The sequence below is a fragment of the Odocoileus virginianus genome, chromosome 7, assembly GCF_023699985.2.
Source record: "Odocoileus virginianus isolate 20LAN1187 ecotype Illinois chromosome 7, Ovbor_1.2, whole genome shotgun sequence".
Classification (NCBI taxonomy): domain Eukaryota; kingdom Metazoa; phylum Chordata; class Mammalia; order Artiodactyla; family Cervidae; genus Odocoileus; species Odocoileus virginianus.
Genome location: NC_069680.1, coordinates 13,271,291 through 13,298,608, shown reverse-complemented (window position 1 = coordinate 13,298,608; position 27,318 = coordinate 13,271,291). Strand labels below are relative to the sequence as shown.

Genomic DNA, 27,318 nt, shown 5'->3' with positions numbered 1-27,318 from the left:
ATGCCTAGACCTGGGAGCTGGCCAGGGTAGGGGCATGGAGGCAGGGGATGAAACGGGATTTCATACATGGAACTCTGCCTTACTAGAGCTCATCGTCAGAGGACTAATGTGTGTTAGATTGCGTAGCTTTGATACACTTCAGTAGAACCTCAGAGGAGGGAGAAATGTCAATAAGATTGAGTATCCAGTATATGGACTGGATTTATCACGGAAGATCATATGTCAGCTTTCTTGACGTCCTGATGGTGGTGGTGGTTTAGTTGCTCAGTCATGTCTGACTCTCTGTGACCCCATGGGCTGTAGCCCATCAGGCTCCTCTGTCCATGGAATTCTCCATGCATGCATACTGGAGTGGGTTGTCATTTCCTTCTCCATAAACTAAGAATCACAGAATCTCAGCACTGAAAGGAAAAACAGATAAGGAAATGGAGCTGGACAAAGTTAAGGTCTTCCTGCTGAAGGCCTCACAGCTAGTGAAAGGCAGAATCCACACTAGAACTACAGATCCTAGGTCCAGTGTGCTGTTTGACCTGTCAGTGAAGCAAGCTGTTGTGTTTTCCTTTGATCACAAAAGAGATATCCGAGAGCAACGCAAAAGAAAAATGAAGTAAAACAAGACAAAGCATCAGTTACAACCAAAAAAAGCCCATGACCAATTACTCTGGGTTCACAAACTGCTAGAACCAGCTGTTATAGTCACATCAACTTGACTGTCTTATGAGGATACAGGAGATATGTTCTCTTTTTTTTTAGATGGGACAGAAAAAAGTAAAGTGGTTTAACCTGGGCCACTTTACAAGTCACAGCAAAAATGAGAGTAAATAAACATGTGCTCTGTGTTCAATATTTTTCTCTTCATAAACCATAAAACAAATGGCCACATATATCTATAAACTGTAGTCACTTTCTTGTATCAGTTGCATGAGTTTTGCTCTTCTGCTGTCAGGTTAATTGGTTCTATTCACTCCGCCTATGGAGAAAGCATCAAATTAGGCACCAACTCAGTAACACTGAAAACAACAAAAAAAGAGATACATTGATTGCTCATAATCAAGCAATTACAGTCAGGTTTTTCCTACCTAGATACTTAGCAGCAAACACAAAAGGAAAAATCACTTTCAACTCCCTGCAAAGAGACACATCATTAATTAGGATCAATCAGAAGTTTCTCTCCATCAAGAAAATGCCTCAAAATATTAATTCCTTATATCTTACTGTAGTAATAAACCATATGTGGCAACTGATATTATGGGTCTATGTGTCAGAGAAATACCACAATGCTAATTATAAGAAATCTTTAGGATGTTCTCCAAAGTCAAATATAATGTTCACTGCTATCAAAAGTTTTCTTTTGATATCAGACTCCATGTTTCTCAAGGAGACCCAATTCTACTAGTGCCAGGCACATCTTGCCAAATGTAGACAATGCAAAGAACAAGATTAACCACATGACCCTTAGACATGATATCCTGTGTGTGTGCATGGTGAGTTGCTTCTTTCATGTTCGACTCTTTGTGACCCTATAGAGTAGCCTGGCAGGCTCCTCTGACCATAGGATTCTCCAGGCAAGAATACTGGAGTGGGTTGCCATGCCCTCCTCCAGGGGTCTTCCTGATCCAGGGATTGGACCCATGTCTCTTACATCTCGAACATTGGCAGGAGGTTTCTTTACCACTAGCGCCACCTGGGAAGCCTGAGGCCCAAGAGTCGCTCCATTCTAAACACCAAGAGCCCAGGGTGTTTGCTATTGGACATAAAACACTAAGGGAGCAGACATGGGAAACAAGGAGTTCTGTGAAAGCTAGTGAGCAGCCACCAAAGTCCCATCAGAACTGGGTTATTAAAGACATTTTTCCAGGCAGGAAAGTGGGAAAGGCATGTGACATAAAACAGACGCTAGGGGCAAAGCAGCAACGCATGAAAGGAAAGGGTAAGTTCATAAATGGTGAGTATGGTCCATGCTCAGGCTGAGCAGCAGGCTGTGACCATACTGCCCATGGCCTTATATGCTAGGCTAACAAATGGGATGTGGACAAGTAGGTGTGAGTATGTTTGGAAGATGCAGAAGGGGGGGCACGCGGAAGATCAATCTGGGAGCCAAGTGTGGAAGATGCATCTTGGGGAAGGATTCCCAATCTTAGGTGACTGCATCAGCCTAGGTGAGAAATGATGATAGCTTGGTCTGCAGCACTTTCACAGAGAAGAAATACACCCAAAAAGACACTAAGAGGGTAGAATTAACCAAATTACTATAAGGGTAGGAGGAGTGATTCCTTCTGCTCAAACTGGAAAAAAATAAGAAGGACATCAGTATTACAGAATACAAAAGAAGGCAAAGTCAGGCGAAATAGAAAATTTTAAAAACTTCTTCATATCCCTCCCTGAGGCCAGCCTTGCTCACAGAACATTTTCCAAGGATGATGACGGCTGCCAGGGCTGGACCTGCTTTGTCTTCACCCCTGGAGGTAGCCAGACCCTGCTGCCCCTCCTCCACGTCAGCGGGCCAGGAACGTGGGGGATGGTCTTTTGATTAAAAAAGAAAAAAATTATGTATTTAAACTTTTATTACAAGGTCTCAATTAAACAGAAATTGTAGCACTGGCAAAAAAAAATTCTTCATAAATAGATGATCATGTATTTTCTGCCTGCAAAAAGGTTATTTTCAGGACATATCATTTATTCCTCCTTTAAAAAAAAAAACTAAAACTTACCCTAAAGGTTTTTCTTTTTATAAAATTTGCCCTATTGGCTTTTGGTGTGCCAGAGTAAATGATCACCAATCGTGCCAAAAACTTTTGCAGCATCCTTCAACAACAGAAATACTTAATCTTTGTACCTGAGATGCTTAAGCATGAGCAAGTTTCACGCGCGCGCATGTGCGCGCGCTCCCACACACACACACACACACACAAGAAATAAATTCAAAACAAACATCATCTGCAGGAGGAGCCAAGGCATTCTTCCATGAGCTTTTAACACAAAGAAAACAAGATGAGAAGGGGGTTTCATGGCTTCTAAAATGAGTAGCTTCTGCAAGAGAGGCAGCCTCAGAGGTGCCAAAAATAAGGGTGCCATGGGGTGAGCACGCCTTCTTCTCTAATGTGGATGCTGCGGCGTGCTGCCCAGATTCCCTCTTCCAGACTGAGGGGCTCATCCTCCCAGAGGCAGGGAGTTAGTGGTTGACAGCTTTCAGCTGAATGGCTCTTAGCCCTCTTCACAGGGCAGCCCATATCTGTGGCTGACTATTTGGGATTGGGTGGCTATAAAGTTCCGGTTCCCTTGACTTAAGGTGGGGAGCATCTCTGCAGCGTCACCCTAGCTCCAGAGCTCCTAAAGGATTGTTTGATGCCTTTGTTGCAACTGTTTTGCAGCTCCTCCTTTCTCCCTCTGCCCCACACTGCGCCCGTCACTCTCCCAGGTGATGTTCCCAAGGGCAGACCCCAGTAAACCTTCTGCACAGAAATCTGAGTTCTTTTCCCAGGACCCTAACACATGACACCTATGAGGACCACAAAGAGCCCTTTGTGATCACTAATCACAGAGAATGAAGGTGTCCCTATAAAAGCATATATTAAATGTCCTGAGTCTCGAACAACATGAGCCACACTTCCTACTTATATTTCAGCTTATATTCTAAAGCTGACAACAGACAGACGTTGTAAACAGCACACAAGTGATCTAAAGGACTTTGGATATAAAGCTATTTTATAAAAAAAAAATTACAGCAAGTACACATAAAAATGTGTATATTAAAACCAAGAACAGGAGTTGAGTACAGATGACCAGCAGGCCTTCATCACTTGGATACTATAAACCATAGTTGCTGTTTTTTTTGGCTATTTATTTTTCCCTTTCTCTTCCCCGACAAAGCTGTTCGGCAACGTTCTTTCACTAAGGCTCCATCATTGGGGGAGGAGGGGAGAAAATCGGATATCAAAAGATGTCTGTGTCTGAGAATTCCCTGGTAATCCAGTGGTTAAGACTATGGTTCCAAGGCAGGGGGCGTGAATTTGATCCCTGGTCTGGGGACTAAGATCCCACATGCCCCGCAGCCAAAACCAACCAACAAACAAAAAGATATGTGTGTCCCTACTGCCACCTAATGGTTCTCTGAGCACTACCACCTCCATTGTGTACGGTTTTTTGTTTTGTTTTGTTTTTTTCCGACTGCTGACACTATACCAATAAAATGGCTAAATGTGACCATATCAAACTATAGACCACTAGTCCTACTGTGGCTAAACTCTGAGGCTCATTCTGGCTTCTGGAAAAAGTCATGCACGCTGTCTCCGTTTTCCTCTTTACGTCTGGGAATGTATACCCACCCATTGTTGTTTGGTCTAAGTATCCTTTTTTAAAAAAAAAAAAAAGATTGTTTTATTATCCACAGTGCGATTAAAGTGATGTGGACTATACCAGGTTTTTCCTGATTTTTTTGCGATATGTTTTTTTCTAAGATAGATAAATAAACAGGCAACATGAATCTGGGAGTGGGAAACACCCAGATAATAGGGGTAACTTCAGAGGCTGTGATGCAGATGAATCCCATTAACTCTGGGTTTAAAAGACCACCTTAAGACCACTGATGGAGGCTATATATAAGAAAGCCAAACAGAAGCAAAAGAAATCTTAAAGCTCCTGTCACCACATCAGAGGGCAAGGCCCACTGGACTCTCTCCTGCCTGTGGGGAAGTCAAAGCAATTCTTTCTCAAGTTTTCCTTCCTGACCTTCAAAGGACTCCAGTGACTGTTTGGGCCTTCACTGCCCACACCTTTCTACTAAGCTTTGACCCATCCATCTTTCTGTGGCCTTCTGTTTCTGATAATCACATAAGCTTCTGAATTCTCATATATTACTTCCAAGGTTGCTAAACTACTGCTAGCTCCTAGATTTCCCCTCACCTATCCTATCTGCTGCTTTTCCCCACCGTCCCCCTTCAACACACACAACACACGCCAAAACTATTCTGACTAGTCTATAAACACTGTTTTCCATCTTTTGAAAATTTTGAAACACAATTTTTCAACAAAATCTGAAAGACTAGTACCATGAGCAGACACATACATCTTCCACAATGACTGTTAAATATTTTGCCATGTTTTAATTATCTGTCCATGTGTGTGTATATACACAAAATGAATTTCCCATTTTATGTAATTTTTTGATGGAACTATTTGAAGGTAAGTCATAGATGTAATGGTACTTGGTCCCTAATTACCTGAATAGGACATTCTCCTAACTAACTTAATTCCACAGTAATAAAATGAACCATAATTCAGTATCACCTGATATCAAGTCTATAAAGAAATTTCCTAAAGTGTCCTCAAATATTCTTTTATAGCTTCATTTTTCCACACCAAAACCCAATCAAGACTTACTCACTGAATTTATTACATCTTTTGTCTTATAATCTAGAGCAGTACTCCACTCTTCTCAGGGACAGTACTTTCTGAAGGATTTAGGCCAGTTTTTGTATGTTACACATTCTGAATCTGATTCTTCCATCATGGTCATTTTACTTGTTTTTCTCTCCCTGTATTTCCTATAAACTAGAAGTTGGGTCAAAAGGCTTCATTATATTTAAGTTAAGCATCTTGGGCAAGGTTCCTTCATAGGTAACGCTGTTTACTTCAGTTCAGTTCAGTTGCTCAGCCATGTCTGACTCTTTGCAACTCCATGGACTGCAGCACGCCAGGCTTCCCTGTCCATCACCAACTTCTGGAGCTTGCTCAAACTCATGTCCATTGAGTCAGTGATGCCATCCAACCATCTCATCCTCTGTCGTCCCCTTCCCCTCCTGCCTTCAATCTTACCTGGCATCGGGGTCTTTTCAAATCAGTCAGTTCTTTTGCATCAGGTGGCCAAAGGATTGGAGTGTCAGCTTCAGCATCAGTCCTTCCAATGAATATTCAGGACTGACGGCCTTTACGATTGACTGGTTTGATCTCCTTCCAGTCCAAGGGATTCTCAGTAGCCTTCTCCAACACCACAGTTCAAAAGTATCAATTCTTTGGCGCTCAGCTTTCTTTATGGTCCAACTCTCACATCCATACATGACTAGTGGAAAAACCATAGCTTTGACTAGAAGAACCTTTGTCAGCAAAGTAATGTCTCTGCTTTTCAATATGCTGTCTAGGTTGGTCACAACTTTTCTTCCAAGGAGCAAGAGTCTTTTAATTTTATGGCTGCAGTCACCATCTGCAGTGATTTTGGAGCCCCCCCAAAATAAAAGTCTGTCACTGTTTCCATTGTTTCTCCATCTATTTGCTGTGAAGTGATGAGACTGGATGTCATGATCGTGGTTTTTTGAATATTGAGGGTTTTTTTTTAATGTATTAATTTATCTATTTCTGGTGGAGCTGGGTCTTCATTGCTGCGTAGCGGCTTTCTCTAGTTGCAGCGAGCGGGGTCTACTCTCCAGTTTCGGTGGGAGGGCTTCTCTTTCTGCAGATCATGGGCTCTAGGGCGCAGGCTCAGTAGATGTGGTGCACGGGCTTAGCTGCCCTGCAGCATGTGGGATCTTCCCAGACCAGGGATGGAACCCATCTCCCCTGCATTAGCTGGCAGATTCTTAACCACTGGACTACCAGGGAAGTTCTGAATGTTGAGTTTTAAGCCAGCTCTTTCACTCTCCTCTATCACTTTCATCAAGAGGCTCTTCAGTTCCTCTTCACTTTCTGCCATAAGGGTGGTGTCATCTGCATATCTGAGGTTATTGATATTTCTCCCGGCAATCTTGATTCCAGCTTGTGCTTCATCCAGCTCAGCATTTTCACATGATGTACTCTGCACATAAGTTAAATAAGCAGGGTGACAATGTACAGCCTTGACGTACTCCCTTCCCAATTTGGAACCAGTCCATTGTTCCATGTCTGGTTTGAACTGTTGCTTCTTAACCTGCATACAGATTTCTCAGGAGGCAGCTAGGGCGGTCTGGTATTCCCATCTCTTGAAGAACTTCCCACAGTTTGTTGTGATCCACACAGTCAAAGGCTTTGGCATAGTCAATAAAGCAGAAGTAGATATTTTTCTGGAACTCTCTTGCTTTTTCCATGATTCAACAGATGTTGGCCATTTGACCTCTGGCTCCTTTGCCTTTTCTAAATCCAGCTTGAACATCTGGAATTTCTCGGTTCACGTACTATTGAAGCCTGGCTTGGAGAATTTTGAGCATTACTTTGCTAGTGTGTGAGATGAATGCAATTGTGTAGTAGTTTGAACATTCTTTGGCATTGCCTTTCCTTGGGATTGGAATGAAAACTGACCATTTCCAGTCTGGTGGCCACTGATGAGTTGTCAAAATTTGCTGGCATATTGAGTACAGCACTTTCACAGAATCATCTTTTAGGATTTGAAATAGCTCAACTGGAATTCCATCACCTCCACTAGCTTTGTTCCTAGTGATGCTTCCTAAGGCCCATTGACTTTGCACTCCAGGATGTCTGGCTCTAGGTGAGTGATCACACCATCATGGTTATCTGGGTTGTGAAGATCTCTTTTGTATAGTTCTTCTGTGAATTCTTGCCACCTTTTCTTAATACCTTCTGCTTCTGTTAGGTTCATACCATTTCTGTCCTTTATTGTGCCCATCTTTGCATGAAATGTTCCCTTGGTATCTCTAATTTTCTTGAAGAGATTTCTAGTCTTTCCCATTCTATTGTTTCCTCGATTTCTTTGCATTGATCGCTGAGGAAGGCTTTCATATCACTCCTTGCTATTCTTTGGAAAGAGGATATATTCAGATGGGTATATCTTTCCTTTTCTTCTTTGCCTTCAGCTTCTCTTCTTTTCTCAGCTATTTGTAAGGCCTCTGCAGACAACCATTTTGCCTTTATTTTTCTTGGGGATGGTCTTGATCACTGCCTCCTGTACAATGTCACAAACCTCCATTCCATAGTTCTTCAGGCACTCTATCAGATCTAATCCCTTGAATCTGTTTGTCACTTCCACTGTATCATCATAAGGGATTTGATTTAGGTCATATCTGAATGGTCTAGTGGTTTTCCCTAGTTTCTTCAATTTAAGTCTGAATTTGGCAATAAGGAGTTCATGACCTGAGCCACAGTCAGCTCCCAGTCTTGTTTTTACTGACTGTATAGAGCTTCTCCATCTTTGGCTGCAGAGAATATAATCACTCTGATTTCAGTATTGACCATCTGATGTCCATGTGTAAAGTCGTCTCTTGTGTTGTTGGAAGAGTGTTTGCTATAACCAGAGCATTCTCTTGGCAAAACTCTTGTTAGCCATTGCCCTGCTTCATTTTGTACTCCAATGCCAAACTTGCCTATTACTTCAGGTATCTCCTGACTTCCTCCTTTTGCATTCCAGTCCCCTATGATGAAAAGGACATCATTTTTTGGTGTTAGCTCTAGAAGGTCTTGTAAGTCATCATAGAACCATTCAACTTCAGCTTCTTTGGCATGAGTGGTTGGGGCATAGACTTGGATTACTGCGATATTGAATGGTTTGCCTTGGAAATGAACAGAGATCATTCAGTCATTTTTGAGATTGCACTCAAGTACTGCATTTCAGACTCTTTTATTGACTATGAGAGCAACTCCATTTCTTCTAAGGGATTCTTGCCCACAGTAGTAGATATAATGGTCATTTGAATTAAATTCACCCAATCCAGTCCATTTTAGTTCACTGATTCCTAAAATGTCGATGTTCACTCTTGCCATTTCCTGTTTGACCACTTACAATTTGCCTTGATTCATGGACCAACATTCCAGGTTCCTATACAATATTGTTCTTTACAGCATCAGACTTGACTTCCATCACCAGTCACATCCACAACTGGGTGTTGCTTTCTTTGGCTCTACCTCTTCATTCTTCATTTTTCTGGAGTTATTTCTCCACTGATCGCCAGTAGCATATTGGGCACCTATCGACCTGGGGTGTTCATCTTTCAGTGTCATATATTTTTGCCTTTTCATACTGTTCACAGAACAGTAACTGAATCACAGACAACTAAACACAGAAAACTAACCAAACTGATCACATGGCCCAGAGCCTTGTCTAACTCAATGAAGCTATGAACCATGCTGTTTAGGGCCACCCGAGATGGACAGGTCATGATGGAGCACTCTGACAAAATGTGGTCCACTGGAGAAAGGAATGGCAAACCACTTCAGTATTCTTGCCTTGAGAACCCCATGAACAATATGAAAAGGCTATTTCCTTCACATTGCATCAAATCAAGAGGCCTGTAAAGTCAGTTTGTTCCACCATTAGTGGTGCTCACTGTGATCACTAGGCTAAGTTGCTGATTGCTGAATTTCTTCATTGTAAGGTATATTTTCCTCTTTATTAAGTAATATGTGGAATGATATTCTGACACTGTGCAAGCATCCTCCTTTTCCCTAACTCCTGTCACAAGATGGGTTTTAGCTTCTCTTTATGATCTTTGCCTGAATCACTGGGAACTGCACAGGGCTGTTTTTCCAATTACATAATTTTATCTATGTTTATTGTCTGCATTCTTCTATAAAGAAAAAAAATAAGGGTTCCCTGATGGCTCAGTGGTAAAGAATCTGCCTGCCAGTGCAGGAGACACAGGTTTGATCCGTGATCCAGGAAGATCCCACACGCCATGGAGCCTCTAAGTCCATGCACCACAACTCTTGAGCCTGTGCTCTAGGGCCTGTGGAGCCACAACTACTGAGCCTACATCGCACAACTGCTTAAGCCCTCACACCCTGGAGCCCGTGTTCCGCAAGACACTGCAATGAGAAGCCCATGCACCACAACTGGAGAGCAGACCCTGCCTGCTGCAACTAGAGGAAAGTTTGAGTAGAACTGAAGACCCAAAACAGCCAAAATAAATAAAACTTTTAAAAAGATGTGATATACACACACACACAGGCAGCCCTGGTGGCTCAGATGGTATAGCATCTGCCTGCAATGTGGGAGACCTGGGTTGGGAAGTTCCCCTGGAGAAGGGAATGACTATCCACTCCAGTATTCTTGCCTGGAGAATTCCATGGACAGAGGAGCCTTGCAAGCTGTAGTCCATGGGGTCACAAAGAGTTGGATATAACTGAGTGACTCATACAAACAACATAATTTTTAAAAAAAGAAATAAAAATGCCTTCCCCAACCCTTAATTTTGAGTATCACTCCGGACTTAGGATTTTTTTTTTTAATGTATTTAATGATTTGATTATCTTCATTACCTCCACCATAGTTTGGCCTCAGGTCAAATAACAAGGAGGGAACACAGCCCCGCCCTTCAACAGAAAATTTGATTAAAGATTCACTGCGCATGGCCCGCCCATCAGAACAAGACCTCTAGTTCCCTCCTCAGTCAGTCTCTCCCATCAGGAAGCTCCCATAAGCCTCTTATCCTTATCCATCAGAGGGCACAGGAGAAAAGGAAAGATATACCCATTTGAATGCAGAGTTCCAAAGAATAGCAAGGAGAGAGAGATACGAAAGCCTTCCTCAGTGATCAATGCAAAGAAATCGAGGAAACAATAGAATGGGAAAGACTAGAAATCTCTTCAAGAAAATTAGAGATACTAAGGGAACATTTCATGCAAAGATGGGCACAATAAAGGACAGAAATGGTATGAACCTAACAGAAGCAGAAGATATTAAGAAAAGGTGACAAGAATAACTACAGAAGAACTACACAAAAAAGATCTTCACAACCCAGATAACCACAATGGTGTGATCACTCACCTAGAGCCAGACATCCTGGAGTGCAAAGTCAATAGGCCTTAGGAAGCATCACTAGGAACAAAGCTAGTGGAGGTGATGGAAATCCAGTTGAGCTATTTCAAGTCCTAAAAGATGGTGCTGTGAAAGTGCTGTACTCAATATGCCAGCAAATTTTGACAACTCAGCATTGGCCACAGGACTGGAAAAGGTCAGTCTTCATTCCAATCCCAAAGAAAGGCAATGCAAGAGAATGCTCAAACTATCACATAATTGCATTCATCTCACACACTAGCAAAGTAATGCTCAAAATTCTCCAAGCCAGGCTTCAATAGTACGTGAACCGAGAACTTCCAGATGTTCAAGCTGGATTTAGAAAAGGCAGAGGAACAAATTGCCAACACCTGCTGGATCACTGAAAAAGCACGAGAGTTCCAGAAAAACATCTACTTCTGCTTTATTGACTATGCCAAAGCCTTTGACTGTGTGGATCACAACAAACTGGAAAATCCTTCAAGAGATCAGAATACCAGACCACCTAACCTGCCTCCTGAGAAATCTCCTGAGAAGCAACGGTTAGAACTGGACATGGAACAACAGATTGGCTCCAAATCAGGAAAGGAGTACGTCAAGGCTGTATATTGTAACCCTGCTTATTTAACTTATATGCAGAGTACATCATGGAAAATGCTGGACTGGATGCAGCACAAACAGGAATCAAGATTGCCAGGGGAAATATCAATAATATCAGATATGCAGATGACACCACACTTATGGCAGAAAGTGAAGAAGAACCAAAGAGCCTCTTGATAAAAGTGAATGAGGACAGTGAAAAAGTTGGCGTAAAGCTCAACATTCAGAAAACTAAGATCATGGCATCTGGTCCCATCACTTCATGGCAAATAGATGGGGAAACAGTGGAAACAGTGACAGACTTTATTTTGGGGGGCTCCAGAATCACTGCAGATGGTGACTGCAGCCATGAAATTAAAAGACGCTTGCTCCTTAGAAGAAAAGTTATGACCAACCTAGACAGCAGATTAAAAAGCAGAAACATTATTTTGCCAACAAAGGTCCATCTAGTCAAAGCTATGGTTTTTCCAGTAGTCACGTACAGATGTGAGAGTTGGAGTATAAAGAAACCTGAGCACCAAAGGGTTGCTTTTGAACTGTGGTGCTGGAGAAGACTCTTGAGAGTCCCTTGGATAGCAAGGAGATCCAACTAGTCCATCCTAAAGGAAATCAGTCCTGAATATTCATTGGAAGGACTGATGCTGAAGCTGAAACTCCAATCCTTTGGCCACTTGATGCAAAGAACTGACTCATTTGAAAAGACCCTGATGCTAGGGAAGATTGAAGGTGGGAGAAGGGAATGACAGAGGATGAGATTGTTAGATGGCATCACCAAGTAAATGGAAATGAATTTGAGTAAACTCAGGGAGTTGGTGATGGACATGGAGGCCAGGCATGCTGCAGTCCATGGGGTTGCAAAGAGTCCACCACAACTTAGCAACCGAACTGAACTGACTGAACGATTTGATAATTGATCATAGTCTTTATTCTTTTAATGTCAAGACTGACTCATCTTTGGCCAACGCAGTCCCCTCAGGCTGGGTTCTGTGAGTTTTTGACTTGATCCTTATTAGGATTATTGTTTTGGGGCACTTCCTTGTTTTCTGGCAAGATGCTCCAGGCTCAGGTTTGCACTGTTGTACTTTCTGGCCTGAGACCCTAAATCCATCATTTTTCCAAGAAATACTGTTCCTCTCATGGGGAATGGTATTTAGATATCAAGATATGGGCACCCTCCACTAGGGTAACATTACTTCTAAGATGTATAAATATATATTCAAAATTCAAATTTAACACCAGAGGACTTTACAAAAAAAAAAAACTTCTTTTTAAAATATTTTCCCCTCTTATTTAATACTTGTTCCCTCTTATTAGAGTTTTAACTAACAAAAACTTACTAATTATTAACTTTATCTAGAGTAGACATAAAAGTTTTAAAATTATCTTACCTTACCAATACTACTATTAGCAATATATCTGTGATGTTTGAGACTTTTTTGTTTCTGTTCTTTTTACCCTCAGAATATATTCCTGAGAAAATAGTACAGTTAAACTGAGAAAATAGGGGTACAGTTAAACATCACTTTCAAATTGATCTGAAGAAATTCGATGACTCTGTTATTTCTGATCCTTTTAAAGCCTTAGACTATCATCTTTTCAAACTGAACAAATCCTTGTTTTCTGTTTTCAGTGGCGTGCTTTCTGTTCTCTGATGGTACACGTGAGATACAGAATGGCTGAAAATGTACATCTTAAAGACTAGCAAGACAATGCATATTTCACTGAACAAATCAGGATTGCTCTGATGGGTGAGCAACTGTATTCATCAGCAAGGCTGTTTATCCATCAAACTTAAATGGATGATACCACCTAAGAGTCATCCCAGGATATGTTCTGAATGCACTGTACCCCCTCCCCTCAAATACTCAATAGGCAGAAAAAGCCAATAGCTTGCCCTGCAACAAATCCCCATGTCAACATTCAAAACACTTATGACTAAAAAGGGCAAAGGGTATTGTTATTATTACTATGTGCACATCTCTCATCACATTAGGCATCTGTACAAATAGCAAAAATGTAGGAAAATCTGGGGCTACTTTAGTGAAGAGATATGATAAAAGCTAAGCTAAAGAAGCAACGTCCCATTTAACCAACATGTATTAATGTATGAATTTACTGCATAGTTTTATGCTCTGGAAAGAGTTGGTGCATTTTCAAACGCATGGCTATGCTTTAATTTTCTTTAGGAGTGAAAGGAAATAGCTGTGGCATCTTTAAATTTTATTTACTTACTGAGTTCATTAAAATAAATACCAGGTTTAAAGAACTAGAGGTTTTAGATACTGTTCTTTTTGAAGAATAAACATGATTAAATTTTGAGTCAGAATGTTTTAAGAAAAATCCGACACTGAAAGAGGATTTTGACACTTCAAAGGAGGTGGTAAGTCAGAACACCTATTTGAAGTAGCAGACTTAGTCAAAGTTTATACTTGCTTCAGTTTTGTCTTTAAAAACACACCAAGTGGCCAAAATAGCTCAGTTGGGAGAGCCTTAGACTGAAGATCTAAAAACACACCAAATCACAGTGGAAAATAAATGAATATATGTAGAGTTTATAATGCTGCCTGGCACACGCAACTGTTATCTCTTTGTGAGAATAACATTCAATATAAATTTCCTTTTCAAATATACTCTATGTTGCACAGAAGGAGAGATCAAAAGCAATGCTAAAAACAAAGTTATCAAAAATCTTCACTGTAGCTTATACATATTTTCCTATTCTCTGATCTAGGGGGTTCATGAAGAGTTCTTACGTGAACAAACTTACACAGCTGTAAAGTTTATTTTCAAGGAAGATCCTCCTGACGTTAGTTCTTAAAATATACAATTAAAATAAGAGCAACTGTCAAAAACTACATCGTGTTTTTAACATATTTCTAATAAAGTACATCCCCTCTGGTTTGTCTTCCTTCTTAATTCTGGCTACACGTGGCTGCCCTCTGCAGCATTTTCAGTTCTTACAAGTTGACTGCCACAAACCTAACCTGGTTTCATCTCTACAGGATTTCTGACTCAATGAGGGATGTGTGTGTTTGTACAAAACGAAACAGGGAACTTTCCTGACATTCATAGAGCCTCTTCGCGTCTCAGGTATTTTTAGTGTTTTTTTTTTTTAATTGGAAAAAATTACACGCGTATGGGGGGAAGATTAAAAGTAGGAAGGATAATCAGTGAAAATATTTGGGTTCCACTCCAAATCTCTAGATAGATTTGTATACCCGTCCATAAATAGTATATATTATTACACTTAATACACATCTCTTTTTAAACATTAAGTGCTTACACAATCTGCTTATATTCAAGATTATAACTTGAAGACTGTTCCCTTGCGGGTGGCATTAACCTATATAACTTAATTAAAACCAGTAAGTGCTTACAAAATAATTTGTTTGTTTTTAATGGTACGAAAGGCCTTTGTTTACAACGGTAAACAGCTCCTGCTCCTGGGGCGGTCCACAGCCTGGGTAACCACCCTCGAAAGGTCAAAATAGGTTTTAAATAATCTAATCTACTGTCCAATAGGTTCTGCCACAATCTAATCAGCTTTCTGTTGCCATTAAGACTTTTACTATTCTATTAGTATGAAGGTTCTCACACTTGGGCGGACATTGGTATCCCCTAGAAGGTTTACTGAAACAGGCTGCTAAGCCCATCTTCAACGTTTCTGATTCAAAGGTCTGAGGTGGGTATTGAAAGTATGTATTTATAGTACATTATTTTTGCAATAAATTATAAATTACTGTAAAAAATAAATACCAGGCAATGCTGATGGTGCTGGGACCAAACTCTGAGAACCAACCTCTAGGATGAATACTGCACTAGACCAAGTTCTTTCCGACACCCAGCACCCTGGGAACCTCAGGATCCGTCGGAATGCGCCCACACCTAAAATAATCAAACGGATTCCCCATTCCGAGCCGGAACTAAGATAAAACGAACCTACATCCGGCGCCTGGCGCATCCCAGTACGTCATTTCCTACATATGAGACCCGCCCCGCCGCCTCCCGCTCCGTCTCCCCCCCACACCGCCCCCCCCGCCCCCCCATCCGCACCGCCTCACCCCTCCGCGCCTAGAGGGCGCTAGGAATCACGTGACTCGAGAGAGATCTCGCGAGGATTTTTAACCTCTCGCGATACTTCACCCGCCTCTTCTATACCTCCTTCAGCCCCCGGTTTTAGTCCTCTCCAGTTCACTCCCGGTTGAGATCCGAGTTTCTAGCCCGGGTTAACTAGTTGTCGACGCGGACTTTTTTGTTGCTGCTGCTGTTGCTGCCACCGCTGGGCTCATTTGCCCCTTACCCCTTCCCGTCGCCACTCTCCCAACCCCACACAAGGTAACGCGATGAGGGAGACAGTGAGGCCTCGCTGGGCCTCGACCTCTCACGAGTTGAACCGGAGGCCAGAGGCTGAGGCCGCGATGGAGACGCCCGGGCGCCGGCCTCCTCTTCCACGCAGAGTTGAGCCCTGAGCGTCCCTGAACGGAGTTGGGCTAGCCGCGGAAACCCGACGGGTGGGGTTGGGTCGCGGGAGGCATCTTAAGGACGCCTTCGGCCCTTCTGTGCGGAGCCTGTTTGCGGGTGGGGCTCCGGCTCCTGGGTCCTCGGCTCCGTTCTTGTTTTCGGTTTCCTTGGAAGCTGTTGGAATTTCGAGGTCTGAAATGGTCGAGCTAGTTGTGGCGGGCTTTGAGGTGTAGGGTGACTGAAGGGGAGCAGCCTGGCTTGCACCAACCCTTTTGAAGTCCTTCCAGGCTCCGGGCTGTGGTTGGCCGGGATTTGTAACAGACGGGTCTCGGAAACCCTGTACGTTTGCTAATAAAACGAGGAAGAATTCTCTCCGGTCTTATTTTCAAAAGTAGAGCTGGATTTGGTGAAAGGCACGCACTTTAGATTGCGTAAACTGGAGAGTATCTGTGATGTTTCTTTTACTGCGGAAAAATGCATTGGCAGTATTTAAGTGACTGGGTGAAAGGTTTTTGCACTGTGAAGAAGTTTCTAAACACTCGTATTACAGCTCTTGTGGAGAAAGTTATTTGTCTAGTTAATCCGAAGCCATTTATATTTGGCTTTCGAAGTACTTTTTAGCCCTTAAAAATCGGAAGCCTCAACTTAACAGTTTACTGCCTTCTATTTTATTTTTTCAATTCTGTCAACTCTTTAGTTCCTTCTGTTTTATTTTTTGGTGATGGTATAACAGTCCTTTTCCTTGAGCCTAACACAGTGTCTCTTCCCTGTTAGTAGTTTAAAGAAAATTAGAAATTATTCTCCTTTTTAACCTTATCTCGTTTTCTGTTTCTATATGGAATATATCTTAGATGTTTATAATCTTCAGAATACTTGAAGTTTGTGGTTTGGCGCACAGCTTTTCTTTGAACTGCAAGTAAAGGTATTAGTAATAAATTATGCTGCAGTGAATTATAATAAGGAGTTGGGAACAAAATTGGTAAGGGTTAATTCAGGCCGACCAAAAAAAAAATTTTTTTTTTTATGTTTTGATTTTTTTGTTTCTGTTTTAATGACTTGACTTTATTTTCACCAGATGTCAGAGGATCTAGCAAAGCAGCTGGCAAGCTACAAAGCTCAACTCCAGCAAGTTGAGGCTGCGCTGTCTGGAAATGGAGAAAATGAAGATTTACTAAAATTAAAGAAAGATTTACAAGTAAGTATGGGGATACTTACTAATTTCATTGCTTGAAAGGAGTATTTCTGTGGCTTATAAGTGGCTTATTGCCTAGAATCTATGGGTACCCAAAATACCTTTGGAGGGAGTGTTTCTCCCCTTCACACCCCTTGTGTGTACATGTGCAGCACAGAGGCATACATGGCTTCTAGGAGAAGGATTGCTTCCTTAGTTTGTGTACCTCAAAACAGTTGAAACATAGTTCTTTGTTGTGTCACACTTATACGCTCTTATAATTTTTAAAAGTAAGAGTTAATTTTATAAGTCACTATCACTCTAGAGAAAGAGATAACATATAACTTGATAGTGGATAACATTTCTGTTTTTCAAGACCTGGAAAACGAATTTTACTTCAAAGGATAACTAAAATTAAAGGAGGAAAATATAACCTAATCAGGTTGTATCAAATTCTTTTCAATGCCACAAGATTTCTTTGAAAATGAAATAAAGCACCCATGCCAGAGATCCTTTGTGTGTGTAAGTTTAACAAAGCTAGCTCTAGTCCTTGTGTTGAAAACACATTATAAAAATACCTAAAGAGATGTTTGTTTTCTGCATAAATGTTACATAATGTTTGAACTTAAGGCTACGTCTTATATGTAATTGTTGACAGTTGTTAGCAACTTGAAATTAAACCGAATCTATGTAAAAAGGCAATCTTAATTTAATGTGTTCTTTTTGTCCTGGAAGAGCAGTAAGTATGAAACCAGCTTTTTAAAACTTGCTCTGGGGTTTCAAGACAACATAAAGCCATAGAAGTAAATATCTGTTGTTTCTTACAACACTAGGTTGATTAATAAAAATACCATATATAATATTTGTAAATATCTATGGCTTTTCATCTAATTCTGAATCTAATTTTTTGGAGAGTTTTAAAAGACGTTTTGATTAGATGACTTATCTTCACTGATTCAAAACAACTCAGATCATCTTCATGCTACATATCATTTCTCTCCATTTAATATCATCGTCTTGCTAATTAAAACTATCAGTATTTTAGGGATTGTAGAACTGCAAACAAACAAAACTTATTTTAAATGGGGAAGAGACTCAATTCTAAAAGAGCTTACCTGGGCATAATTTAAATGAGTTGAATATTTTCAGGTTCAATTTCTGGACTTAGGATAGACGTGCATGAGACATGCATGAAGTTGCAATAGTATGTTATTTAAAAAAACAAAAAACAAACACAGAAACCAAGGCCTCTCATCAGTATGTAGAAGTCAGGCCAGTGAATTTCAGGGAGCCAGTCAGTAAGAAAAAGATGTTTTGGGAGCAGTTTCTCTCATCTCAGGCCAACTTTCTGCTTGCCTTAGAGAGCCTGACCTACCTATCTCTCTATTAAAAAGCAACTTAAAAGCAGTTCTTTTTTCCTTTGAAGAAAATAAAACATTGTGCCAATATTGTATACATTGTTTCCTGTATTTAATTGGCAGTAAGAGGGAGGGGTATGTGTGGAACTGGTGAAGCGGGGAGTTGGGAGTGAAGACAGCATTATTATGAGTCTTGGTATTTTAGTATTTCTGGGATACATTTCAGAGTCTGGGCAGAATTGTGTTAGGCCATGATCTATAGTGGAAATACTGTAGGGAGGGAGACCATTGTTGTAGGCATTGTAGTGACCAGGTAAATTGCTTACTTAGGGTTCAGTTAATAATGACCTGGAGGTCGTTCTGTAAAATATTCTTTTTTAAATAACCATTTTGAAAAACATTGTCCAATAGAACTTTCTGTGGTGATGGAAATGTTCTATATCTGCTGTACAATATTATAGCTGCTAGGTACATGGGCTGTCAAATACTTGGAATTAGACTAGGATAGCTGAAAAACTGAATTTTTAATTTTATTTAAGTAACCATATGTGGCAACCATATCAGATGGCACAGATTTAGAAGCGTATGTTCTAACAATTCAGTTAGCAATAACAGAGAGTGTTTTTCCCGACCAACCTTGACCTCAAATTTTTTCCTCTCGTGGAAAAAAAGCAATGATTTTGGTTACTAGATATAGGTTTGTTTTTGAACTGGAAACTACTCAAAGATGGAACACATCATTTAATATTAGGTAAAATTCTGAAAAATATTTTGCTATCTGCTTCTGTCTAGTAATTGTTATCTCCATTGACTATAGCTACAGCTTCTATTTTGTCATAGGTTTTTGTTTTTTAAAAAAATCCTTTCCTTCCTTGCTTTCTGAGATATGCCTTGTGCCATTGGTATTTAACTCTACCTTTTATATTTGCTGAAAAGTCTCAGACTGATGACTGAGTTTGTAGTCTCCTTTATTTTTTTGTGTTCCTTTTATGGAATATCCTTACTCTGGTTAAGAATTTGCACTTTCATTTATGCAGAATCCTTTTTCTGCATTTTTTCTAGTGACTTTCATTTTGCCAGTAAGGCTTCTATGTTTATCTCTTCACACACTGTCTTTCATATAAAGTTACTCAATAGGCAGCAAATCAATCTTCTGAAATCCTAATTTGTTTTCTTTTTTCACTTTAAAGAAGTGAGTTTAGTAAATCCAGGCTAGCTAGTTGACTAGCTCCCCAGGCAGTCTGTGATAATCACAAAAAATAGTCAATTTATTAGGCTGTTTTGCTGAATAAACTGGTTCTAAAGGAGGCAGGGGTCAAGTCACTTGTCTCATATATTACAGTGGCTCTCTGCATCCCCGAAACGCCTTCCTTCAGTAAGCAGAGTGCTTGAGTGCACCCCCTTTGACCTGCTGATATGTAGATCACAACATCTGATGCTTCCTGGAATTGCCGATTACTGTAACTGCTGCCCATCTGTCAATGAAGGAGCAGTTTCAGAACTCAGACTTGGGGGAGGAAAAGTAATTAATGGTATGTACCTTTAAGAACTCCCTCATACATGAAATCATATTTATAATACTTTGGTCCATATGCACATGTGAATAAAAAAAAGACATTTAGAAGGGTCTTCATAATTGTTGGGAGGGGTATGTGTATATAACATGGCAAAGTGAAAAGACAGGTAGAAATAAATGCTTTGGATTTTTTTAAAGTGTCTTTTCAGTGCAGGGCCCTGGAAATTATAACTGCATAGCTTTTCAGGACCCTTCTCTTTGGTTAAAATGTATTTTTTTATGAAAACATAGTAGAAAGATGTTTTATTTTAAGAGAAGTAGAGTTCTAAATCTTGAGATCTAAAAACACAGACTTATGTTTGTGCATTAGTAGTCCAGTGATCCCTAGTTAAATGGAATTATTTAATAATAGGAATTGTATAGGCTTTTGAGTCAGACTTACTGGATTAAATTCCTAGTGCTGAAAGTGGTTAATTAAAAACAAGACTGGATAATTTACTCTCCTTCTTTGTGTAGTACATCATCTATTTGGACATCCCTTGCTTATTTGCAAAGGATTGTCTAATTAAAAGGTATTTGAATGGCTATTTGGCACCTAATAGAACTTCATTAAAGATATTAATCTACTGAATTTACAACTTAAATCTGAATTTTCTAGTATTTTCATTTGTAAAATTTTTTTATTCATAAAACTGATCTTTCTCCAAGGGCTTTAATAATCTCCCTCCCCCCCTTAAGGCTCAAATATAAGTTTTTAAGAACTAGCTGGGAAGATTTAAAATCTTTAGGAGAAAAGTAATATTTCACTTGCTTGGCTATTATTAAACCTCAGTGGGAGCCAGGAGAAACTGAATACAGGGTGTAACTTTGCTAATTTTTCTCCCAAAACATACAGTGTGATGTTTAAGGTATTTTATATGCAGCAGCAAAGGATGAGTCTTCATCAGAGTAAAAATATAGCAGATTGGTAGCAGAATCTATCAATTTGTTTTTATTAAGTTTTTTAACCAACTCTACCAAACACCTTTGAATGAATTCAGTAAGTGTAAGCAGAGAAGGCAGTGGCACCCCACTCCAGTGCTCTTGCCTGGAAAATCCCATGGAGGAGGAGCCTGGTAGGCTGCAGTCCATGGGGTCGCTAAGAGTCAGACACGACTGAGCGACTTCACTTTCTCTTTTCACTTTCATGCATTGGAGAAGGAGATGGCAACCCACTCCAGTGTCCTTGCCTGGAGAATCCCAGGGACGGCAGAGCCCGGTGGGCTGCCGTCTATGGGGTCGCACAGAGTTGGACACGACTGAAGCGACTTGGCAGCAGCAGTAAGTGTAAGCCTAAGTTAGAAAATGTATTTGTCACACAGAAAGGCTTTGCCTGCCTGTCTGTTATATTTATTTTACTTTTTCCTTTTAGTTGAAGCTGTGCTAATGTGTTTAACATTATAGTATTGGGATATTTTAAATCTGACTTGGTAATTTGCTTACCCAGATGGGTTAAGTATTAGAATAAATGAATAGAAAAACTACTGTTTTTTTATATATGCCTATAGTATTTTAGTAGAAATACATATGAGCAGGAACATTTTTATTAATGCTCCTTTAAGTTTTTTGGGGGTTATTTTTTTTGCGAGGAGAGCATCCCTGTTGGCTAGGCAGTTAATACTACTGCCAAGCAATGCCCTGTAAAAAGTTCATGTGACAGTGATAATGAGATAAAAGGATCTTGAATCTAGTTCAGTGCCTGACTATTTATCACCTTTAGAGAGATCTGTTTAGCTAAAATAGGTGGTTAAAAATAATGTACAGTGTAAATTCAAGTCCACTGTATTTCTGTTAGTATTAGAGGTTAATTAAATTGAAAGGCAACTGCCTAGGTTTAAGTCTGACCACCACTGTATAAAATGTTTTATCTTAGTTTCTACATGGGAATAATCACAGTATCTACATCGTAGTATCGTTATGAACTGCAAATATGTGTAGAGTAGTTAATGAGTGCTACATGGCATGAGAGCTGTTATCAAAAACTGAAAGAACTTTCTTGTTGAAAGTAGGTGACAATGTGAATTATAAAGATAATGGTTTTTGTTTTTCCTTTTTAGGAGGTTATTGAACTAACCAAAGACCTTCTATCAACTCAGCCTTCTGAAACTCTGGCAAGTTCAGACAACTTTGCTTCTACTCAGCCCACTCATTCATGGAAAGTGGGAGACAAGTGTATGGCAATCTGGAGTGAAGATGGACAGTAAGTGTAGAAAAAAAACTGTAACTGTAACATGAACTAGTAAAGTACAATGGTAAGGTGACTTTTATTCAGCTTGAACTACTCTATTTTAGTCTTTATATAGCTGATAGACTTACACAACCAGTGTGATTCTTAGGTGGTTACCATTAATATAGCTTTAGAGTAAGTTTTAGGGCAGAAGAATGGCTTGGATGCTAGAGGAAATAGACACGAAATAGAGGAAAGTGAATGGATTTTCTTTATTTTAATACAGTCTAAAAGTTCTTTTTTCCTTGGATTGAAAATTGAGTAATGGTTGGCTCTCTTAGACCACATATACTGAAATGATTCATATAAGAAGTATGTTTTCTCACAGAAATTGACTAAAACACATTTAGTAGATGTGTCAGAGACTTCCGGGCAATATTTTGATTGGGACTTCCTTAAAAGGCAATGGCTAATTCTAGCTGCTCTTTCGTATTATCTTTGCCAAAGGTACATTTGATTGTATAAGTTTCATCTTAGACACATTTAATAGTTGAATCACTGCAGTATAAGTCTTATAGGCTGAGTACTAAACCTTTACTCACCTGCTTACAGCCATGATATCTTTACAGGTGTTATGAAGCGGAGATTGAGGAGATAGATGAAGAAAACGGCACCGCTGCAATCACTTTTGCTGGCTATGGCAATGCTGAAGTGACTCCACTGTTGAACCTCAAGCCTGTAGAAGAAGGAAGGAAGGCAAAGGAAGACAGTGGCAACAAACCCATGTCAAAGTAAGTGACTTTGACTTTAACATTTTAAATGTAATTTTTCCCATTTGGGTATTTGAGGTTGTCTGCAGAATCTGTGCAGGCTAGATTAGGGTATGAAAGTTATAATACTGTTTATAATTGAACAGTTAGCAGTTAATTTTGAAGGTTAGCAGTGTATGGTTAACAATGTCTATTAATACGTATACCTAGGTAAAGTGAAGACATTTTGGAGTTCCTGCTTAGGCATTTAATACATATTTATTAAGAGGATACTATGTATGTCTCACTAAACCAGGTTCTGGGTTCCACTGCAGCAAAGAAGACCAAATTAGGCTTTGTCCTAACTGCGTTTACAATCTAAAGACTAGACACATGATTAAAGAAGAACTTTAGTGTAGAAGTAATGGAGGGAACACAACAGATACTTTTAGAGAACAAAGAAAAGGTAATAAGCTGCATTTTTGTCATGAGGGCAAATTTCTTGGAGGAAATGACATGTAAACTGAGATTTGAAAAGGACGGATGTTGGCCAGTTAATGAACTCTAGAAGGTATGATCTTGAGCAAGCTGCTTGCTTTCTGATTCCTCATCTGTAAAACAGGAATAGTAGTATCTCTGTTATGGGGTTGTAAGGATTCATTGATAAAGCTTGAGTAAAACATGTAGCACAGTTCTTGACACCTAGGCTTCCCTGGTGGCTCAGTGATAAAGACCTGTCTGCCAATGCAGGAGATGTGGGTTCGATCCCTGGGTCAGGAAGATCCCCTGGAGAAGGAAATGGCAACCCACTCCAGTATTCTTGCCTGGGAAATTCCATGGACAAAGGAACCTGGCGGGCTGTAGTTCATGGGGTTGCAAAGAGTCAGACATGACTTAACAAGTAAGTTAAGTTAAACAAGAAGTAACATTTACATTTAAAACCAAAAAATGGGTGGTGGGGGACATAGAAGTAATAGAAATCCTTTGGTTAAAAACTTGGGGCTTGAGGGTGGGTGGCTTAACAAGAGAAAGGGTTAGAAAGGTAGAGGCCAGATCATAAAGAGCTAGAAAGCCACTGATGCATTTCAAGTGGAGAGGATTTGATATGTTCATATTTCAACTTTTGAGTGATTAGTGAGTGGCAGCAGAGAGAAGGCAGCTACTGCTATCATCTAGGTATAAGATGATGGTGACCTGAACCCAGGGAGTAGCAGTAAGGATGTATGGTTTGAGAGTTATTTAGGAGATGGAATTAACAGTTTTCAGTTAACTTCTGCGTATTTGTCACAGTTTGCTCTCTTTTGGATTTGTCTAGGTGTTTTGAGAACTTAATTTGCTACATAAATATATTTGAATTTGGGAAAATAAGTCATCTATTAACAGTAACATTTGATTTAAGCATCCCAATAAGAAAAATAGATTGTAGAACATGACATTTCTATTTTTAGTCTTTGGCATTGTGTCAAAAACCATACTTCATGGAAGTGATTCTATGATACAGAGAAGTCTGAATCATATTAACCTCATTTTGAAGACCTCTATAGTCATTCCTTTGGTGATAAGTCAGTGTTAACTTAGCAGGAATTACTGAGAGAACTTTAGGCTCTGATTGGAAAACGCTAGTTGTTGTTATAAGAATTGCTTACTAAGATTTCCCTTTGTGCTGCTGAGCTCTTCCAATCTAGATGAAATAGTTTTATCTGCATTGAATCTTTGCATTTTCCAAATGCAGCATATCATACTTGCTAACTCCCTATTTAAAAGTTGATAAAGGTTTAGTTAGCTTTTCATGTTGAAACTCATCTTTTTCTTGAAAAAAAACTTGTAAAAGCTATATAAATGACAAATTAAAATTCAGTTGAAATATTGGATTTAAAAGGGTAATATAGATCACTACAGTTGTGTTTAAAGCTTCCACGGATACTGTATATTCCAAATAACATTTATTTATTATTAGTCCTGAGTGATTGGCATTGATGTTAGTGCTTTTATTTGTGGAGGGAAAAGTGTGTAAGCTTATTAGATTTTGGGGTTTCTTTGGCGGGAAAGTGGTTGCACTGAAGTCATCTTTTAGTTGAAGTCATTTTGAGTTGACATTTACCTGTTCTGTCCACACAGAAAAGAAATGATTGCCCAGCAGCGTGAATATAAAAAGAAGAAAGCTTTGAAAAAAGCACAGAGAATAAAAGAACTTGAACAAGAAAGAGAGGACCAGAAGGTGAAATGGCAACAGTTCAACAACAGAGCCTATTCTAAAAACAAAAAAGGCCAGGTTAGTAAATCCTTTCATCACACATACTTTGTAAATTTGCAGAGCGCGGCTGTCATTAAAATAACTTTAAAATGAAAAAGGAGGTTCAATGAGATTTAAAAAAATAAACTGGATCTTGACTTCAGAATCCTCTTTAATCTTCTTTTTGACTTAATATAAAATATCCCCATTAGCCACTGTCTCTGCAGTGGAAGCACTGTGAATGAGGTTATATTATATTAGGAATTACAAAAGATATAGGTTATTTTCTTTTATAAGCTAAAATTTGAAAAGCTATTTGTTTATAGAGTGTATTGAACCTTACTTATGTTGGGTAACACTGGAGGATTTTTTGAGCACTCAAGTTTTCTTGATGTACTTTTCCTTAAAGGTGTATTTTGAAATTTTATTTTTTTCCAAAACCAATCAAGAACTCTTCTTGTTTTGTTTCCTCTAGGTAAAGAGGAGTATTTTTGCTTCACCTGAGAGCGTCACTGGCAAAGTTGGAGTGGGAACTTGTGGAATCGCTGATAAACCTATGACACAGTATCAGGATACCTCCAAATACAATGTTCGGCATTTGATGCCGCAATAGTCAGAAAAACTGTTGGATTTCATCTCTGCAGGGCTTTACATTTACCTTTTTATCCTTATATTTTTCTAAAGGTAAATTATTTGTTAGATGAGTAAGGAAGATACCATTGTCGTCATTGTTTGACTTCAATAGAATGAAACTTGAAATTGCATTTAATAACTGCTACTCATTTAAACTTTTTTTTCATTACTACTACCAGTTTCCTCAAAGTTTATTGGATAAAGCAACTTTTCTAGATAAATGCTGCATAGATACAGCACTTAAATGAATTATTCATCTTCCTAGTATCAGTACCCACTTAGTGGATCGTAAATACTTTTTGTAAAGTTCTAACTGGGAATTTTCAGATGCTTTGAACGTGCCACATATTCTAGCAATTCCCTGGAACATCAAGGCAAAATACCAATGTGCTAAAAAGAATTTCTCTTCATTGTTTTTCTTATCTTCAGCTTAAATTTAGCTATTGCCCAATTAACTTAAAACTAGGTTAATTGGTAAATGGCAAAGTTTTCTTTTTTGAGGTTTTTCTCAATAACTTGCTTCCTAAGGCTATTAGGCCATCTCTAAAATTGATCCAGCTCTTTATTCTTTTCATTGAATTTTAGTTTTATGTAAGAAACCATGTTTAGGACCAGCTACCTTTTCTAATGTTCTTTTTTTTTTTTTTTTTTTTTTTTTGTATGTTTGCTTTCCTCCTGTGTTGATTTTCACTTAATGGTAGTGGTGACATTTTTTGGATGTGTAATGTTTATATGAGAAAACAAAAAGCTGATGTATAGCCCTGTATACAGTGTAGATACTATTTTTGTAAAAAACAAGGCTAAATTAATGAACAAGAGTACTGAATGTTTCATCATTAAAAATTTACTGTATTTCTTGTGCATTAATCTGACCATAATTTCCCTGTATATTATGTTCATGTAGCTGAGTTTATAATTTTTGTTAACTAGATCAAGTTGTCAGCATTTGTTGATAAGTGAACTTCACAATTACCCTGAGTTGAGTTTAAGCCAAATATATACATAGAAAAGGGTCTTCCTATTAGTGGAAGAAGATGATTTTTAAGATGTGTGTTAATTTCAGTTTTTGTATGTTTAACTTTTATTAAATAAAGTGTTTTTAAAATCTCCAGGGTGTGTTAACCGATAGGTAAAGTCTTAGCTGCCAGCATTGATACAGTGATAAAGCATACATCATTTCCACAGAAAAGAATATTGAGTAAGTAATAAAGGTTTCGGTAAATCTTTATGTACTCCTTATATTGGACATAAGAAATTGGATCCTAAAGGACAAACTAGTTTTCTTTTTAAGGGCTGTGTTTAATAGAGATGTTTGTAAATTTTTGGTAGGAGGGGAAAATAAAATTTTTTATTTCATGAATTTTAGTTTTTTTGGTAAACCTGTGCCTCCTTTGGCCCTATGGGCCTTCCTTTTACAAACAGGCATATGGCATGAAATCAAGAGCTCTGTGTCAAAGATGTAGATGTGACCCTTTGAGAAATCCTGTTTTCAGGATGATGATCGAATCTCTGGACTAAACTTAAAAATTAGGAATCCTGGGGAGACCTGTCTCATAGTGTGAAGCTGAAGTTGAGAAATGCTTAGTGAGAAGCATGATACCAATAGTATTTTACAAATGCAGGTGGTTAACCTCTCAGTGTTTTAAAATCAAATATGATGCTTGGTCTTATGAAGGTTTGTTGTACAAAATTTAACGT

The 27,318-nt window shown here is 39.2% G+C and overlaps 1 protein-coding gene and 1 long non-coding RNA gene across 5 annotated transcripts; one reads left to right on the top strand and one right to left on the bottom strand.

Annotated features, from left to right (window-relative positions):
• Window positions 1-783: 783 nt before the first annotated feature.
• Window positions 784-15,230, bottom strand: LOC110145237 (uncharacterized). Of its 2 annotated transcripts, XR_002316155.2 has the most exons (4): window positions 15,050-15,230; window positions 2,402-2,523; window positions 1,080-1,126; window positions 784-970 (listed from the first exon to the last, which is right to left on the bottom strand). It is a non-coding gene; the product is annotated as an uncharacterized lncRNA (long non-coding RNA). The 2 variants fall into 2 exon arrangements; XR_011488630.1 differs by lacking the exon at window positions 15,050-15,230 and having other exon boundaries at window positions 2,402-2,857.
• Window positions 15,231-15,420: 190 nt separating this feature from the next.
• Window positions 15,421-26,980, top strand: SMNDC1 (survival motor neuron domain containing 1). Of its 3 annotated transcripts, XR_002316153.2 has the most exons (7): window positions 15,421-15,628; window positions 16,830-16,949; window positions 21,896-22,038; window positions 22,635-22,796; window positions 24,873-25,026; window positions 25,463-25,671; window positions 26,733-26,980. XR_002316153.2 is itself a non-coding variant. In XM_020905439.2 (6 exons), the coding sequence occupies exons 2-6, from the start codon at window positions 16,830-16,832 to the stop codon at window positions 25,598-25,600; spliced, it is 717 nt and encodes a 238-aa protein (XP_020761098.1). In that variant the 5' UTR covers window positions 15,421-15,628; the 3' UTR covers window positions 25,601-26,980. The 3 variants fall into 3 exon arrangements, 2 of the variants coding, with proteins under 2 accessions (XP_020761098.1, XP_070326255.1); XM_020905439.2 differs by having other exon boundaries at window positions 25,463-26,980; XM_070470154.1 differs by lacking the exon at window positions 15,421-15,628 and adding an exon at window positions 19,626-19,815 and having other exon boundaries at window positions 16,860-16,949; window positions 25,463-26,980.
• Window positions 26,981-27,318: the final 338 nt, after the last annotated feature.